At 54.7% G+C, this 16,936-nt stretch overlaps 1 protein-coding gene across 1 annotated transcript in view; it reads right to left on the bottom strand.

The window, feature by feature from the left end:
- Positions 1-2,069: 2,069 nt before the first annotated feature.
- Positions 2,070-16,936, bottom strand: part of EFCAB6 (EF-hand calcium binding domain 6) — a 221,107-nt gene continuing 206,240 nt past the window's right edge. Inside the window, exons 29-33 of the mRNA XM_032882820.1 lie at positions 12,448-12,678; positions 9,923-10,091; positions 8,195-8,379; positions 4,690-4,839; positions 2,070-2,273 (exon numbers count right to left, since the gene is read on the bottom strand). Coding sequence (XP_032738711.1) covers positions 2,151-2,273; positions 4,690-4,839; positions 8,195-8,379; positions 9,923-10,091; positions 12,448-12,678 — 858 coding nt within the window. The 3' untranslated portion in view covers positions 2,070-2,150. The remainder of the gene's footprint in view (positions 2,274-4,689; positions 4,840-8,194; positions 8,380-9,922; positions 10,092-12,447; positions 12,679-16,936) is intronic.

Raw genomic sequence — 16,936 nt, 5'->3', positions numbered from 1 at the left:
TGAGCACACACTGGTCCCGTGTTGGGTCAGGATGAGCTGTTTGCCTCTGGAAGCCCCTTCTTGACCGGGAGGCTCTCCAAACCCCTCGATGACAGACCCAAAGACCACTGGGACAGCGCAAGGCTAAATGTCTGACTCAGCCTTGGGTGTCAGGAAGGCCGTCTGCAGGACGCGGCTGAGAGGCGATCTGAGGGGCACTGCGGGGTGGGCGGGAGGAACAGCAGGGGCAGAGTGCGAGGCCGTGCGAGGGCCTGCTCCGGGAAGGCCGAGGCTGGGCACACGGCGAGGGTGGGGGACACGGTTGGGCACACAGGCAAGGCCTCGAACGCTGGGGCAGGGGCACGGGCACATGGGAAGGGCATCTACATGCCCCTCACTCCTAAGAAGAGCTGTTGAGGCCAAGGGCATCCCTGCTGCATGGCACCCACTTGGGGTGTCCTCCTCTGTCCTTCTCCCTGAACTCAGGCTGCCCGAGCACCCACTCCCCTACAGCAGGCATCGTCCTCCCCAGGGCCTCTGGATCTTGGGAACCCCCCCACCCCAGCCCTGCCCCGGCCAGAGCCCCTCAGCCTCATCCTTGATGCCCCATTGCCAGGCTGGGGACATCTGACCAAGGGGCAGGAAGCCCCCCACCACTGCCTACGCTTCCCGCGGGGCCTCCCCCACTCAGCACTGGCCTCCGGGTCGCCGTCTCCACAATGGGGCTGGGAACCTGGAGCAGCTGGTGGGACAGAGCGCCCACAGGACAGTTCGCTCCGGCCCCTGCTTCTGGAGAACTCAGTGAGGACCGCAGGTAAGGGGAGGAGAAGCCGGCCGCTGCCCGGGACCCCGCGGGCCTCCTCAGGGGAAAACGAAGCCCTGCGCGTCTGTGCCGGCGCCGGCCGGCCAGGTGCTCGGACCCACGCGAATCACGGCTGCACGGAGAGCAGACGGCCCGGCGTAGGTCAGGTTCAGAGAAAAATCACAGGCGATGAAGCGGAGAGAAGACGCCACACCCCAGATTCCAACGTGGGCCGCAGGGGCTCCCTGTAGCCAAGCCGGGGTTGGGGGGCGCTGGGCCTGGGCCGACCCGCAAGGCCAGAGTCCGGCAGGGGGGCCTCTGCCTGGCTCGGAGCTGGCACAGCCTCCCCGTGAGCCGCCCCCCGCCCCCAGTCTGGGGTCCAGTGTGAACCGAGGCTGGAACCCAGGATACAAGGAGACAGAGGGGACAGTGAAACATCTTCACAGACAGAGAGGGCCTGTGGCGGCCGCCGCTCCTCTTCCCACACCTCATGCACTTTGGAGCCCTGAGCATCCCTGAACTCGGGCCACTTCAGCCCGTGGCCTACGTGGACCCTGCGCAGGGGTGGGAGGGGTCTCGGCCCAGGGGCTTCTCCACTGGAGCCACCTGGACTGGGGTGACAGTGGGGGCTCCTTGCACTCACCCCTCCCTGACGGTGTGTGGTCACGCAACTCAGGGGTAGTTAGCCCGGCTGCCTCTCCCTACTCCCTTCCAGAACCTTCCAGAAGTCAGCAAACTCTGTCTCCCATTTGCTTCACGAAAGGTGGTCAGGACTGCAGGGGTTTAAAAGTTCTCTTGGCTCGTCAGACCCTGTCATGTCTGAGGAAGGGTCCCTCCTCCAACGGTCACCGACGGGTGCCTCCAGTCAGCCGCCAGCCGGGCCGGAACGAGGCCGGACTCAGACGTGCGCTGGTGCCCGTGTCTCCAGGGCAGAGAGGCGGCCGTGCGGACAAGCCCAGCAGAGGCACCGACCTCACCCAGGACACAGGAAGGCCTTCTGGATTCCCCAGGCTCTTACGAATAAAACTCTCCAGGAACCCCAAGTCTGTGAGCATTTTATCGTTGGGGGTTCTTATGAACCCTTAAGAATCATTCCCACAAAGACTAACAGCTTTATTTGCTCCAACCAAGGGCAGGGTCTCCCGGCTCAGGGGGCCCCGAAGCCGCCTGCAGACGCCCCTCCGTGCCGGAGCCGCGGGGCAGCTCTGAGCCTTCACCGCCGGGGAGGACACAGGGCTGGCTGTTTCTGGAGACACGCCGAACGTTCACGACCCTCCCCCCACCCCACCCCGATTCTGGGATTTCGTTAGTCTTAGGGACAGGCCTCGTGGTCCCGGCTGGTCTCCACCGGATGCGCCACAGCAGTCACCTACTGGAGGAAGGCCCGGAGGAAGTCGTTGTAGGAGATTTTGGAAGACAGCGTCTTGTCGTAATACTCCAGGATGTGGAAGAACTCCTCCTCCGAGAGGTTGATGCTGTACTGTCTCAGGACCTGCCGGACAGAGCCCCCCGGACAGAGCCCCCGCTGGCCCGTGCGCTCAAGGGGGTGGGCTGCCAGCAAGGGGCCGGCCACGTGCTGCCCCTCCGGCACCCCGTCCCAACATCCCACCTCCAGAGCGGCCCCAGCAGCCCTCTCCCCGCACTGCACATGCCCTTCCCTTTCCCCCCCACCCCGCCTCCCTCCCTCCCTCCTGCCTCCTCTCTCCTCTGCCCTCGCCCTGCCAAGGGTCAGAGCATGCATCATGGGTGTCAAGCTGGAGACTCTTCCTGTCCTATGGAAGCTGCTGGTTCTCCCCACCCTCCCCTCCCCGAATAGAAGGTTAAGAGCCATCGCCTCCCCACTCGCTGCAGGGTAGTGGGGCTGGTCAACACATTCAGGCAAGGCAGATGGACAGAGAGTAGAACGCTAGGTGGGAGACCTAGCCACAGGGCCTTAACGAGGGCGGGGCCTCAGGGTGCAGCCCACCTGGGAGGAGGGCGGGACAGCAGGTGCAGGGAGCCGGGTGTGGCTGATCTGACAGTAACACGGCCCATGGCCGAGCTGGCTGCCCACCTGCAGCGGCTGCCCCCTCCCCCTCAGTGAGCAGACGCCCTGGTCTTTACCAGGCTGCTATGTGTGCAGCTAAAAGGCCACACTTCTCAGCCTCTCTCGGAGCTAGGTATGTTCTAGCCAGTTAAATCCAAGTGAGAACGTGATAGAGGACCTCTGGGAAGCCTCCTCTAAATTAAAGGCGCTGGCCCCTTTGGACTACAGACGTGATGCTGGGGCCCCAGCAACCACCACAGACCATGAGGCAACCTTGTGGAAGGAAGCCAGGTGCTAAGAATGGTAGAGCAAGAACAATGGGGTCCCCAGTGACTGTCCAGCACCGAGCTAGCTCTTGCTAGCCCGGGGCCTCTTTTATGTGACCGAGAAACAGACTTCCTGCGTTTAAGCTGCTGGGTCCCCCCTGTGACATGCAGCTAAGACAGACCCTAATAGATGGTCTCCCTCATAAGTAAAAGTAAAGATTAAGTTATGGATTTCCTATCTTAGAAATATATGTGTTATAATTTGTTTCTAACAGGAGGCTAGAACACGGGGCTGGAAGAGCCCGAGATTCCTCCGGGCAGTGGGATGACAGGCCCCGCCAAAGAAGCTGAGCCTGCGTATCCCTGACTCCCAGCTCGTCTCAGAATCTGGCTCTGTTGAGGCCACATCTACCTTTCGAGTACTCCCTTCCCTCTGCCACCCACCCCCAAGTGCCTGGGATGCAGACAGGACCCTGTTTCCTTCCCCTCTTGGCCTGGAGGCGGAAGGAGAAGGCCAGGCTGAGAGTTGACTTGAGCCCAAAGTAAAGACAAACAGTTTGAGCTGGAAAGCCACTGGGGGTTGGGGGGGTGGGGGGGTGGCCTGAGGGCAGGTGTCCCCGGGGGAGGTGCTGGGACGTCCCCTCCTTCTGGCAGCCCCATCAGCCCACCCACCAACTTCTGCTCATGTTCCCGACTTGAAGGGAGAGGGTTTTACTTTTAAAATTTGTTTTAATTGAAGGCAGAGATGAACCTAGGGGAAACATTTTTGGAAGTGCATTTTGAGGTCATCGCCCTTTGGCGTTTTGAACGTTCTTCCTGACTGCAACACGTGATTTTGAATCTAACGTTCGGACCGCAGTTACTTTCTCAACCTCCATGGCTGGGCGGGGGTGGAGAAAGCGGGTAGGCTGGGATCAGGGCCCAGAATCTGCTAAGTCAACGAGTTCTACATGATTCGGAAAGTGGGAGTTCTGACTCAGCTTTGAGTGAGGCCCATTTTTCTGGTCTGGGGGGGAGGTGCCTGCGGTCGCCCCGTGGACCCTGCGTCCTAGGATTGTTGCACACTCCCGTGGGCACGTCGGAGGCGCCAGAGTTCACACTGCAGGGGAGAGCGGCTGGGCCAGCTGCTGTGGGGAGGTGGCCAGCGCCACGGGGAGGGCGGCTGGGGGAGGAGAGGGGCGACTGTCTCCCAGGAGGCAGCACTGGCCTCTGCTGGCTGAGGTCCCATAGCTGGGACCCTGCTTTATTGAGCTCCTGCTCTGGGGGTCTTGCAGGGTGGACGCAGGCCTTGGTTCCTCCATGAAGACCACGGGCCCAGCCTTGTGTGGGGTCTGGCCCGGGCTCCAAGCACCAGTGGCCCCTGTAGTGGTGTCCTCCGGAGGGCTCAGGTCATGTCCCCGCAGGGTTCTAGAAAATTTCAGGGAGGAGAACCTGGGGTCTGCAGGTGAGGGGCACGTGACAACTTCGGGGCCCCAAGGAAACGAGGCCCAGGATAGCCGCTCACACCTGGGCCTTCACCAGGGAGGTGAGGGCTCCTCTTTTGAGGTTTTCTGGCCACTGGCATGTGGCTGGTTCTCCCGGTGCGGACACAACAGACACCCAAGAGCTGAGCTCACCTTCCTGAAATCAGCCACGCTTAGAAGCCCCGTCCCGCCCTCATCATGGGCTTTGAAAGTGCGCCGCATCGGCCTCCAGCAGTGCACGATTTTGGGCTGAATACGCAGTAAAGCTGAATAAAAGGAAGAAGTCTCAGCACCAGATTCTTTCTGGGAAAAAAAACACACACAAAAACCAAGAAGCGGTGAGAATGGAGCTTCTGAACGGGTAGCGTGGGGCAGACAGACTCAGCCCTGCGGCCGTGAGCTCCCCTTGAGGACCTTCGACCTGTTTTGCCCCTACTCATCCCTACCCTGGTCCACTCCCCTCTAGGACGGGGCCTCCAAGCAGAGCTCATCGCCATACTGGCAGATCACCAACCCTGCTGTTCATTACGCGTCACTTACTCCCCACCTGCTTCCCCCACCTGGGAGGAAGGTGGCGGCGTTGATCCCCATTTCACAGAGTGGAAGAGGGAGGCTCAGGGAAGTGAAGGGGCAGGACCAGGACAGATCTGGGCTCTGCTCCTCTCAGGTTAGGGAGGAGAGAGGGGGCCAGGGAGAGATAGCTGGCCGATTGCAAAATACTTTGAGGGAAAGAGATTTCAGTTTGGGTCTTCTAAGTAGGTTATGATAATGAATAGAGTTTAAAAAAAAATCACAAGGTTGTAATTATATCTTGTAATTAGATAGTACACTACACTGTGATTATTTCATTTAGGTGCTATTAGATTGAAAACAAGATATTTTAGCATGATTTTGCCTTAACACGTCTGAATATCACAGAGGTGAACTGTAGGCAATAATGTGTAACACATTTTGGGAAGGTTTAATTTTAACATGGCTTTACATAAAACAAATTAGTGCAAAGTTAAATTGCTTTCAATTTTCCCATCATCTAGCACCTACGATGGAAACTCACCAGATACCCTCTAGCTTTAGTTAGCTCCCGATGTACCCGATCTGCACTCGAGAAAGAAAGGATTCTGTGCTTTCCTGGCTCTTCCCACACCCATGCGTGGCTCAAGAAAGGCTCTTCCCATCCTAGCTTAGGATAGCTCGGGAGTGGCCGGAAAGCCAGGTGGACCTGGCTTTCCCAGAGGGCCGTCCCTGCAGAGAAGATCCCCAAAGAACTAGAAAAAGAAATGGCGGGACTGGAACACGGACCAGGACCAGCAGCAGGCGGGGCAGGCCTTCTGGAGGTGCTGGCCGCACGCTTTCCTAGGAAAGGCCCTGAGAATTGTCTCCCACCTATCACTCGCACCCAGGGTAGGGACGGGGTGGAAGGCCGGACTCTTTCTGAAGCACAGAGTGGCAGCTGTAGTCCCTCCTGGGGTAATGTCCAGAGCTGGGGCGGGGTTGGGGGTGGCGGTGAGACAGCACACGGGCAGCGCGCTGGTCTCTGCCCCGAGGCTCAGCTCCCAGTGGGACCGTCTTAGAGCACCTGTCGCTTCACTGCCAGGAGACTAGGAGTCAGCTTTTTGGCCCCTTGGTGCAGATGGGCAGTCTCTGCACAGGGGAGGTTTCAGAAGGGGCCTTAGAACCCAGCAGCTTCTTCCCTTATTTTCAGGAGGGGAAACTGAGGCCCGGAGAGGGGGAGGAATGCCAGAGCTGGCAGGGGCCTTGCAGGCTGTGCAGTTTCCAGAGCTCGCACCTGTGCTCCTGGGTCCCCTGAAGATGTAAGGAAGACAGTCTTCTCTCCGCTCACAGCAAAACCGAGCTAGAGAAACAACTGTCTTAATCTTAGCCTTTTCTGCCATCACTTGGCCTAAGCCTCTGATGCTAGCTCTCGTCTAAAGCAGGAACTACACAACGACGACACCCGATTCTGCACAAAATCACATGCAAGTTTAGCTGCATAGAAACGTTCTCCAGGGGTCTACTGTTTGCTGGGTTGACCCAGCGTGACCCTGCTGCTCCCGGGCATGACGGGGACCCGCGGGGAGTGGCTGGGGCGGCCCGGTCTGCCCTGCACGCGGGTCCCTGCAGCTGTGTCCCGGGGTGGCTGGAGCTGTTTGCCCCCCGAGCTGGCCACGCTAGCTGCACTTGCCCTTAGTTCAGTATCACAGATGATGGAGAAGCAGCAGGGAAAGCTGTTGTTGGTTTGTTTGCTTCATGTTTCGGAGAGACGGGAGAATGGCGAGTCCGTGAGAACAGGCTGGACTGGGTGTGAGTGTGGATCACAAAACTGATAAATAATGGAGAGAAAAGGTAAAAACCTAGGACGGTGCCCTCCACCTGCTATTTAGGCATCTTTCGGTTCTCATTCCTCTTCAAAAAAAACAAAAAGGAAACTGTAGACAATGCATTGTGGGTACAGTTTAGGCAAGAAAGATGATGAGTCTCCAACCCCCCCTTCCCCCAACCCAGAGGAAAGGGTCTGGCCTGCCCCAGAGGCTTAAACATAGATGGATGTTTCCATTAAAAATGTTTCACTTTGGGGCGCCTGGGTGGCTCAGTGGGTTAAAGCCTCTGCCTTCAGCTCAGGTCATGATCCCAGGATTCTGGAATCGAGCCCCACTTCAGGCTCTTTGCTCAGCAGGGAGCCTACTTTTCCTTCTGCCTGCTACACCCCCTGCTTGTGCTCTCTCTCTTTCTCTGACAAGTAAATAAATAAAATCTTAAAAAAAAAAAAAAAAGAGAGAGACATGTACAATGTCCTGGGTTATCCTAGGGGACCCAATCCAGTCACCTGAGTCCTTAAAACACAGACTCTTTTGTAGTGAAAGAAAAAAAAAAGTTTCACTTCTGTTTGCAAAACAGGTGTCTCCTGGTGCTGGGGGAGGAGCCAGAGAGCCAGGCTACTGTCCCCAGTCTTGGGTCTCAAGGCTCTTACGGGGCTCCAGAAGGAGAGAAAGAAAATCTCTGAGTCATTTCCAAGGAAGGAAATTTTGAGCTGTTTGCGATGCTCTCAAAGCCTTTACCTGCACCTCTTGCCTCCCTGAGAAAGCCACCAGCTTGCTGGCTTTGTGCCCACCGAGCAGACCCTGGGGGTCATGTGCCCGCCTGGAAAGTGCTGGGGCTGTACAGGCCTTTATGTAATGGAGAAGACGGGACAGCAGAGACTTGCTTGGTAAGTGTCTACACACTCGCATTATACGTACACGCACTCATCACACAAGCGCGGCGCACACGCACTATCATGAGAACATGTGCACGCATCACGAGAGTCATGTGTACACACCCACACGCACAGATCACACGAATATAGTACGCACCCATCACACCTGTCCCATATATTGCACACACGTGATATACAGATACCATGATTATCACGCACGTGTGATTTCCATGTATATGTGTATAGACAAAATCTGAGTCCATCTTCGGGGTCCGAGGGGAGGTGGCAGTGAGACCGGGGACATCTGACAGGTGGGTCCTCACTGGCCAGTGGCCCCTCCCAGAGGCTCTGTGCCCACTGTGCCCACTATGGCTATGAAGCCAGACGATCCGAATTTACAATGACTTGAGAGAGGTGAGAAAGCCTTTCACGCCCCACGCATTGCCGGAGGGTGACTCTGCCTACCATCTTATGAGCATTCTGAATTTTCATTCTCTGCATCAGGGAGGTTTCCTTCGCTTTCAGCAGGAGGACACAGCTCTGGATGAAGTCGCAGTACGCAAACCTCCCGTTGTTCTTCAAATCGTACTTCACGATGAGCTGCTGGCATTCCTCTTTGCTTATGTCCAGACTGAACTTCTCCACAAGAGCTAAAGACAGAAACACCGGTTCAGCTGCTGGCGATTTGTTCACTCATTCATTTGTTCATGCCCGCATTCATTCATCTCCTGCTGAGGGGCTCGGGGCTGGGTCCTGGCTCACAGGCTCATGGTGGGTGTGGCTGGACAGACACGGAAGCAGACAGGCAGGTGCATGGCAAACTCCACGCGGCGAGGAGGGAGGGGTCCCCTGCATCCTGCTGGGCCCTTGCTGGCCTGGTGTTGGCCGGCTGTCGCGTTTTGCAGCCGCCACTGCTGTGGTCCCAGCAGTACAGTCAGAGCACAGAGGAAGCCGTGCTGAGGAACGGGGAGGGACAGAGTCGGAGCGCTGCTTGCTAAGGCTGGGGAGGAAAAGCACCGGAAGTGACTTTCTGTATATAATCGGTGCCTTCAAACCAAACACAGGCTGGAAGACACCAGGTGCAATGTGCAACCCGAGGTCCTTCCGCCTTTGTACAGAAGAGACAGCAGATCGCGATGCTGACCAGGACACGCGGGGCGGGACGTGGCTGGGCTGGGGAGCCTCCAGGGACGGCCCGGCTCTGCTGTTCCGACTTGCAGAAAGTCATCAGCAGGGCTCAGAACATACAGAAGGACTTCTGAAAATCAATAAGTGTACATTTTACAGCATGGAATTTTGGACCTGCTACTGAAGCCAGACAAGCTGAGCAGGATAATGGATGGGCGGCTTCAGCGGGTTCCTGGGTAAAAACTAAACACAGCGACGAGACAAGCTAAGGTTCATCAGCCTCAAAATCAAAAGAATTAACTAAAAACCAAATGGAACTCAAACATGCATTCAAACCAACATTGCTAATTTGGTTTTAGCAAAACATGTCATGTAAAATCAGTGGAACAATGCTTGATTATTATTGATTTCATCTTTTATATTTCATTTAGAAATGGTTATTTTTCATAGGAGCTGTTCACTTACAGGGTTCACACCTTGTTTGGTTCGCACACTTTTAACCAGTGATTATCATGAAAGTGATTTATATGAATATTGGAGGTTCTTGAGAAAAACATTTTCCTTAAAAAGGGACCTAAAGATTGGTCAGGAGGAGGGGGAGCTGACCACAGGGGGCTTCAAACAGGGGAGCGACAAGGTCAGATTTACCTTTATGTAACGTAAAATGCTGCATAAATCACATGCAACCATGAGGCGAACTATAAACCCAGATGATGTCATTTGAACAGCTCATCAAAGCGATCAATAGGGTGAAGCAGATGCCCTGGGTGGGCTGGCCTGTCCCCAGCCGTGGCCCTCCTCCGCCTGTCCCATCTCCACCAGCTCTCCAAGCCTGTGAACCTTTCATGCCGCCCGGAGACCACAAGCAAGTCCGTGATTTCTAACGCTGAGAACGCCACGGCGGGCAGACTTGGTCATGTGGGCGTGAACGTGCCCTGTGGTGGGTTGAGGTGCTTTAGGAATTCTTGTCCCCCAAGGCAGCATTTATGGAGGTCCCCAGCCTGCCACGGCGGCAGCGGGGGGGAATGGGCTTGTGCCAGCAGGTGACACTCTACGAGAACGCACCCAGGAATTCAGCCGTGGTGACCTCGCCCTGCTTGTTCACGTCCTTCTCTTTGCATTCCTTCAGGAACTCTCGCCAGCAGCCCTGGATTTGCTTCCGGAGCTTGTTCTCTATGGGCTCACAGTTCTGCAAGGGCAGGGGGCCCGGCGCCGAGCCGGCACTGGCGGGGGTCTAGAGAGAAAGGAACGGAAATTGTCTTGTAATGTGAGATTCAAAATGGAAATCATGATACAAACTTACAGGCAGGGCTCAGGTTTGGGGTTCAAGATTTCACAGGCAGTATTAGCTCAGAAATAAAGGAGGAGCAAAACAGAGATGGTATCCTGCCATTTGTTACTTCCATCAGTGGGCTGTATTGGCGCCTAAATGCAATGACCAACATAGTTTTGGAAATAAACATGTAGCCAAGATTCAAGTATACGGAGATGTTATTTAAATATATTACTGGTGTGTGAGTGTGTGAGTGTGTGTGGTGACAATAACATATTTTTCACCAGAGGAAGAGTCTTATCAAAGAAAGGGAGTCACTTGTCATTTTCATGGATGTCTAATCCTGCACTCCCTTCCAGAATGTGCAATATTGTGAAATTATGTGGACCAAGTATGAGGCCGTTCTCGTTCTATTGTATTATCCATTTAAATACAGGGAATGAATTGGATGTAGCCCATGCATCCTCCGTCCTAAGGTTATCTGCTACAGTAACCAACTCTGCTGAAGTCCTGCTCTTCCTCCGGAATCCTGTACCACCTGCGCCTTCCCCATCTGGGTGGATGTAACACCTTTCTTCTAGGTGCTCAGGCCAAAACCTCAGAAGCCATCCTGGACTCTCTCTCTCAAGCCAACACCTAATCTGTTGGGACATCCTATTGGCTTTACCTCAAAGACACATCCAGCATCTGACCTCTGGCCACCAGCTCCCCACTGCCCACCTCGCTCAGAGCCACCAGGCCTCTCCCCTGGACCACTGCAGCCTCTCCCCCACTCCTTGCTTCTTCTGCCCACGCCTCCAGCATCCGCTCCACGCATAGCCCCTACTCAACACACAGACAGGCGCCTTTATACGGAGGCTTGCTGTCCATATCACTGTTCTGCTTAAACACCTGCAGGGCTCCACCCCGGCATTGAAAGCCCAGGTCCTTGCTGTGCCCGCACGCGCCCCCCCCACCCCCCCGCAGAGTGTTTCCTGTGGCTGCCGTAACAGAGCTAGAGACTTGGTGGCTTAAAACAGCACACGGTTATTCTCTTCCGGTTCTGGAGGTCAGAAGCCTGAAATGGGTCCCACTGAGCTAAAATCAGGGTGTCAGTAGGATTGAGTGCTTTCCGAGGTTCTAAGGGAAAATCTGATTCTTACCTTTTCCAGCATCTAGACGTGCCCACACTCCTGAGCTTGTGGTCCCTTCCTGAACCTTCCAAGTCAGTAGCATCAGGTGGCCCTTTCTCCAATGGCGTCTCTCTGACACTTCCCTTCTGCCTCTGTCTCCCCGTGTACAGACCCTTGTGGGTGCCTTGGGCCTTCCTGGCCACTTGAGAATAATCCTGTCTTAAGTCAGCTGGTGGGCACCTTTAATTCCATCTGTAGCCCTGATTCTCCGTTGCCAGGTAAGGTGACATATTTTAGCTCCCAGAAATTAGGACCTGGACATCTTTGGGGTCCTCCTGACCCCCTACCCTTCATTCTGCTCTACTCACTGTCTTCATCTTGTTAAATACTTATTATTCACCGTTTCTTGGCTATTATTCCAAGAATGTAAACTCCACAAGGGCAGGCACCTTTGTTCATTCTCAGCTCTAGAATAAAGATGCAGCACATAGTAGGTGTGCAGTAAACATGCATCGACTGAGTGAAGGAAGGATAACTTCCGTCTCTGAGCGCTCACCAAGCACGAAGCCCAGTGATGGCGGCCCTAAGTACATGGCTGGGATACTCTCAAGCCCCCTTCCCTGGAGACACTGTCATCCTTCCCACAGATGAGGCAAGAGCCTCCGTGAATCTGGACTCTTTCTTGTGCCCCAGGCTGGGCAGCTCAGCCTGGGGACAGAGCCGCAACGTTAGACAGGCCTTGGTTTGAAACTGGGTCTCTCCGCATCTAATGTAAGGATACCTATTCGAGCCTCAGTATCTTCAGCTGTAAAATGGGAGCAACACTTCACAGCAGGGCACACAGTTGGGGCCTTGTACACACTGCCTCCCTACCACGGGGCATTTGCTTTCCTGCCTGATGAAACCCCAGCTTGCTGACATCTAGAGTCTCCTGCCCCTGCTCCTGTACCCATTTCTCACCCTAAAGCCGCCTTATTCCTCCTTCCACACCCCATACCTCCCTTCCACCTCCCGTCTCCCCAATCTTTCCTCACACTTCCGCCCTTCCTTCTCCAGGCAGGTGAGTGCTAAGGACACACCTGTGGGCTCCTCTCCTGTGACCCTACCCCAGGCTCTGCCCAGGTGACCTTCTCAGTCACCTGTCCCTTAGAGACTCTAGGGGGCTTTGGGGCCCTGGTGGTGGCGGCACAACATCAAGGACTCACACACGGGTGGCTCGGAGGTTTCAACCCAGGCTTCAGGTCGTGGGTGGGCGATGACACTGCAGACCTACTTCTGTACGAGACTTCGGGAACACTGCTGCCCCTTTGGGCCTTGACGGAACTGCCAGTGGTCGGCGGTGTTGCCATTCTCTCGGAGCCGAACATGCTCAGGAAGTCTGGGTACTTCAGCCTGCCCTTGGCATTGACTGGCATCTCGCTCCACAGTCTGTCAAACTGGCAAAGAAGCAGACGTCAGTCCCCAGCGTAAGAGCCCAACGGAGTCTCCCGCGGCGCCCCTGAGACGTGGGCGGGAGCTGGGGAAGGCCAGCGCTCACAGCAGAGGTCCGAGACCCACATCTATTAAAAAAAAAAATTGAAAAGGGGGGGAACCCCACTTGGTCTGTGCTTGATGGAAGCCTCTGAAAGACGAACAGGATTATTCATTCAAGAGGATTCATTCGTTCAAGAGGATTACTCATGGCTTCCGCAGGACATTTTTTAATTGAATTGTGCCCTTAGTGAGTAGTTGAAGCCATTAAATGTTGTGGTGAGTCACAGAGCCTGAGCTGCGTGTATATAAGGACACTGTGGGGGAAAATGCAAATCAAAGCCCGGTCCACCGTGGTCCTGGGGAAGGCCAGCCGGACTCATTGCTCTTCCTTGCAGGTACCTGAGTTCTGCCACGCTCCCCGCTGCGCTCACAGCCGTAATACGCGGCCCACAGAGGACCAGAGCTGCCTCCCCACCGGCTGAAAAAGGGAAACCAGAGTGAAGCGTGTGGCTTTGGGTTGGTTTCAGGCTGTGTCTGGACCATATGAGCACAGATAGAGAGCAAAGTGACCCCAGCATCCTACCTGAGCCGCTTTCGATGACTGAGGGCTTTCGGGGAACTAAGAAGAGGGGTAACTTAATTCTGAGTTGGTTTTTAGGGCCTTTCAGAACTGGTAAGGCCCCAGATTTCAGCACATGCCGAGGGGAGCGGTGTCCCCTCCTTCCTGTGGGCCTTGGCCTTGGCCAGCGCTTTTGGCCTCTGGTTTTCCCAAAGGCAGTGATGAGAGACCCCGCTGGCTGTTTGAAATTCTGGAAATGAAGCACTGAGGGGTGGGGAAGAGACAGGGAATGTTCCAGGCCCTGAGAAGGGAAATAGGTTTAGTCTGGGACAATATTCTTGATTAATGTTTTAAACTTTTTATTTCCAAAGAATAGTAGATTCTTTTGAAATGGCTCCAAGAGGCGCCGTGTGGAAACGAGAGACCTTGAGAAAGTGGTTCACCACGCGGTCTCAGAGAGAACTCACCATCACCAAGGGCAGTGACCACCTCCAACTGTCTCCCTTCAGGAAGGTTCTCCCAACCCCCCCGGACAGATGACTGGCACACTTCTCTACCTTCTCCCCTTGTGCTGAAGCCACCCATGCAAGTGACATCACCCTTCCCGGTCCTGAAGCTCTCTGAAGACTGTCCGAGACTCATCTTCGAACGTTGAACATCTCACAAAAGGACTAGCCCACAGCAGGTGCTCTGGAAGTGTTTGCTCAACTGCTGAAAGTCCTACAAAACTCACAGAAGACTGACCAGACCATGGTAAGATCCTTTAAAAATGAGACAAAGCCATGTTGAGATCCCAGTCCTCATGCAGGGCTTTCAGGAAACACAGTGAGATGTGGCTGAATAAGAGGGAATGGGTTGTGGGGGGCTCTCCTGCATGCCTGCGTTAGCAACACGGGGGAGGAAGGAGGAGGAAGGTCATGTTATCAAGGGTAAATGCAAAGGAGGGTGTGAATGTTTGAGGATGCAGCGAACATCTAGAGCATGGAAACGAGGGTATTTATGGAACCACAAGGACAATAATGGTGTCTCCTGGTCTGCTAGGAGGAGCAGGGAGGGACCAACTCCTAATTAGATCTTGTGGTACAAGTGAAAGTCAAGGCAGGACCACGGAAATCCTCTCTGCACCATGAAGGGCAGAATGAACGCTGCCAGGAGGACGTGGAATTGGATGGGTGGGAAGTGGAAGCCCACACGTGGCCCCTCAATCTTGATAGGTCCGCACACCCAAGAACACCGACCGAGGCGAAGGATGTGGCACAGGACGGAGGCTGCTGGGGGCTGCGGGGACTGGAGAGGCATCAAGAGGACCGGAAACGGGCGCCACGAGAGCGCGTTCTGAAATTACAGGTCTGGGAGCCGGGCGCGAAAGCCAGGCAAAATTCTGGCGGTTTGTGAACGAGCTGAAAGTGAGTCAGTTTCCATGTCACGGCGGCAGATCGTGCGCTTCCTGCAACGTCCCCTTCCAACGTGCGGTAGCAACTGCCTTCCGAACACCGAAAAACACGTGACTTCGGGGTCCACTGCTGTGATGGGGAAACTGCCAGACAGCGCCCCTCCCATCCCCACAACAAGAGAAAGTCAAATATTTACCAGATCAGAACGTGTAAGGCCCATCAGAGAGGGGAGGCTCCAGGGAACCCAGGGGACCGAATGTCATGGAGCCCCAAGTCTCCAGGAGAACCGGACACCCCAGCCCTCACGCCTGGCAGAGCTCGGGAGGAAATTGGCTACAATGTTAACAGATCCGTCCAGGGCAAGTGTGGGCTGGCACCAGGGGCTGGACTGGCCGGGAGGCCCAGACACAGGTCACACTCACGCTCACACGCTCTCCTCCACCCGCCCCTGTCGCGGCTCTGGAGACAATGCGAACGACGACGGCATAGACAGACTCGCTTCTCCAGAGCCTCGGCTCGGAAGTGAAAGCCTAAAGCCGCTGGGGGAGGCGTAGCAAAACCCACTCAAGACCAGGACCCCTGGGGGAGGGAAGGAAGAAGCAAACCCGTCTGCCTCTAGGAGGGGTAGGAACTCCTTCCCTCAGGGCCCAGCCACAGATCCATGGCGCCTGGGGGAAGGATGTCAGCAAAAGGCCTGGAGGAGTGGGGGCAACCCCAGAGTCTGCACCTGTACAGAGCAAAGGTCAGAGGTCAGTGACGCCGGCAGGGGGATGGGAGGATTGGGAACTCTCTTGCCCGAGACCCACCACAGAGACAAGATCGCGTCTGACTGCCACGGAAGGGGTATCAGGGGTGGGAACGTGGCAGAGGTGCCGGCTCTGGGGCCCACACACAGCGGAGGCCGTCTCCTGCTGGAGGAGTCTGTGCCTGTGCACCGTGCACCCTCAGGGTAACGGCAGCAACAACAAACTCAAAGTTCAAGGACAATGAAGCCCAGAGAGGTGGAGTAACTTGTCCAAGGACACACAGCTGGACAAGTGCAGAAGCAGCATTGAAACCCAGGTCTGCCTGTCTGAAGGGCTGTTTGTTATTTGCCTGCGTGTTTCTCACCTCCTAGAAGCGTCTGTTAAAGAAACGCCATGTCTGAAATGTTCAGAATGTTGAATGGTTCCTTTTCCTAACAGCCGCAAATAGAGCCAAGTCCCCATGCGGTCGCCCGGACAGATCTAAATTGCCTGACCAGGAGAGGCTCTCTCTGGGGTCCCTATCTTCTTAAGTCATATCCGAGTGGACCCAGCTCCTTCGGCCTTTTATTAGACATTTTCTGCTGAGTCACAAAGACCCATCAGTTTCCAACTCCACCTGCTCCGAAAGTCGCTCTCCTTTGCTGAAATGTTAATTACACCAAAAGGTTTCAAAAGATGTGGCACTTCCCTTGTTTTCAGAACTCTGTAAGTCAAGAAAGCTGACGTCTCAGCTTCATGATGGTTGTTTTTTTTTTTTTTTTTTTTTGGATGAGCTAGTTTTTATACGGCAATAAACCAAGACAGGAGATCTCTACTAGGATGCTGGTTAACATGGCTGGAAGGGTCCCAGTGTCTTCAGGGAGCCCTTCTGAATAATGGCAAGTGAGGTCCAGACAATTTAGGGGTGCCAAATTACTTCTGTGTCTCCCCGTACAGACACGGTACCATCCACCCAAGAAGGTCCTGGTACATGACTCACACAAGGAGAAAATGTGCATCTCTATGGCTTTGGCTTCCTGTTTGCCAGCCTGTATCCAGAAGCATCCTTCCCAAATAGAGCACAATTTTTGCTAATCGTTCCCCAACTTAAACCATGGTACTTGCGCCAGACTTTGATGCCTCGATGATGCAGTCTATATTTGAGATGTGTCTGTGTATTTTTAGAGACAGCATTTAAAAATAAGTGCTTGATTTTGCTGGAGAGGTGGGGGGCTGGATGTGCTGGGGATGGTGGAAGCTTTCTTAGTGACAATTCAAATCCAATTCTGTCATACACACCGGATATGCCAGCATGCCATTAATTTACATCGATAATTAGAGTAAAATTTTGCTCATTTAGATGAAATGAAAAATCTTTATTAGCCAAACCTTTGTTAGTTGGCCCCATAGAATAATAAAGGCAACTGGATTAATTTTAAAGGTTTCTATCCGTTTATGGTAATGGAGAGAAGTATTTGCAAATAGTGATCTCGCTCAGCTTTGATGATCTCTGGGACTGAACGGTTGGGGGGGAAAGCACTTC

This window comes from Lontra canadensis, unplaced genomic scaffold, assembly GCF_010015895.1.
Source record: "Lontra canadensis isolate GAN:19392208 unplaced genomic scaffold, GSC_riverotter_1.0 scaffold84, whole genome shotgun sequence".
Taxonomy (NCBI): domain Eukaryota; kingdom Metazoa; phylum Chordata; class Mammalia; order Carnivora; family Mustelidae; genus Lontra; species Lontra canadensis.
Note: the sequence above shows the minus strand (reverse complement) of the source record. Positions and strands in the feature narration are given on the sequence as shown.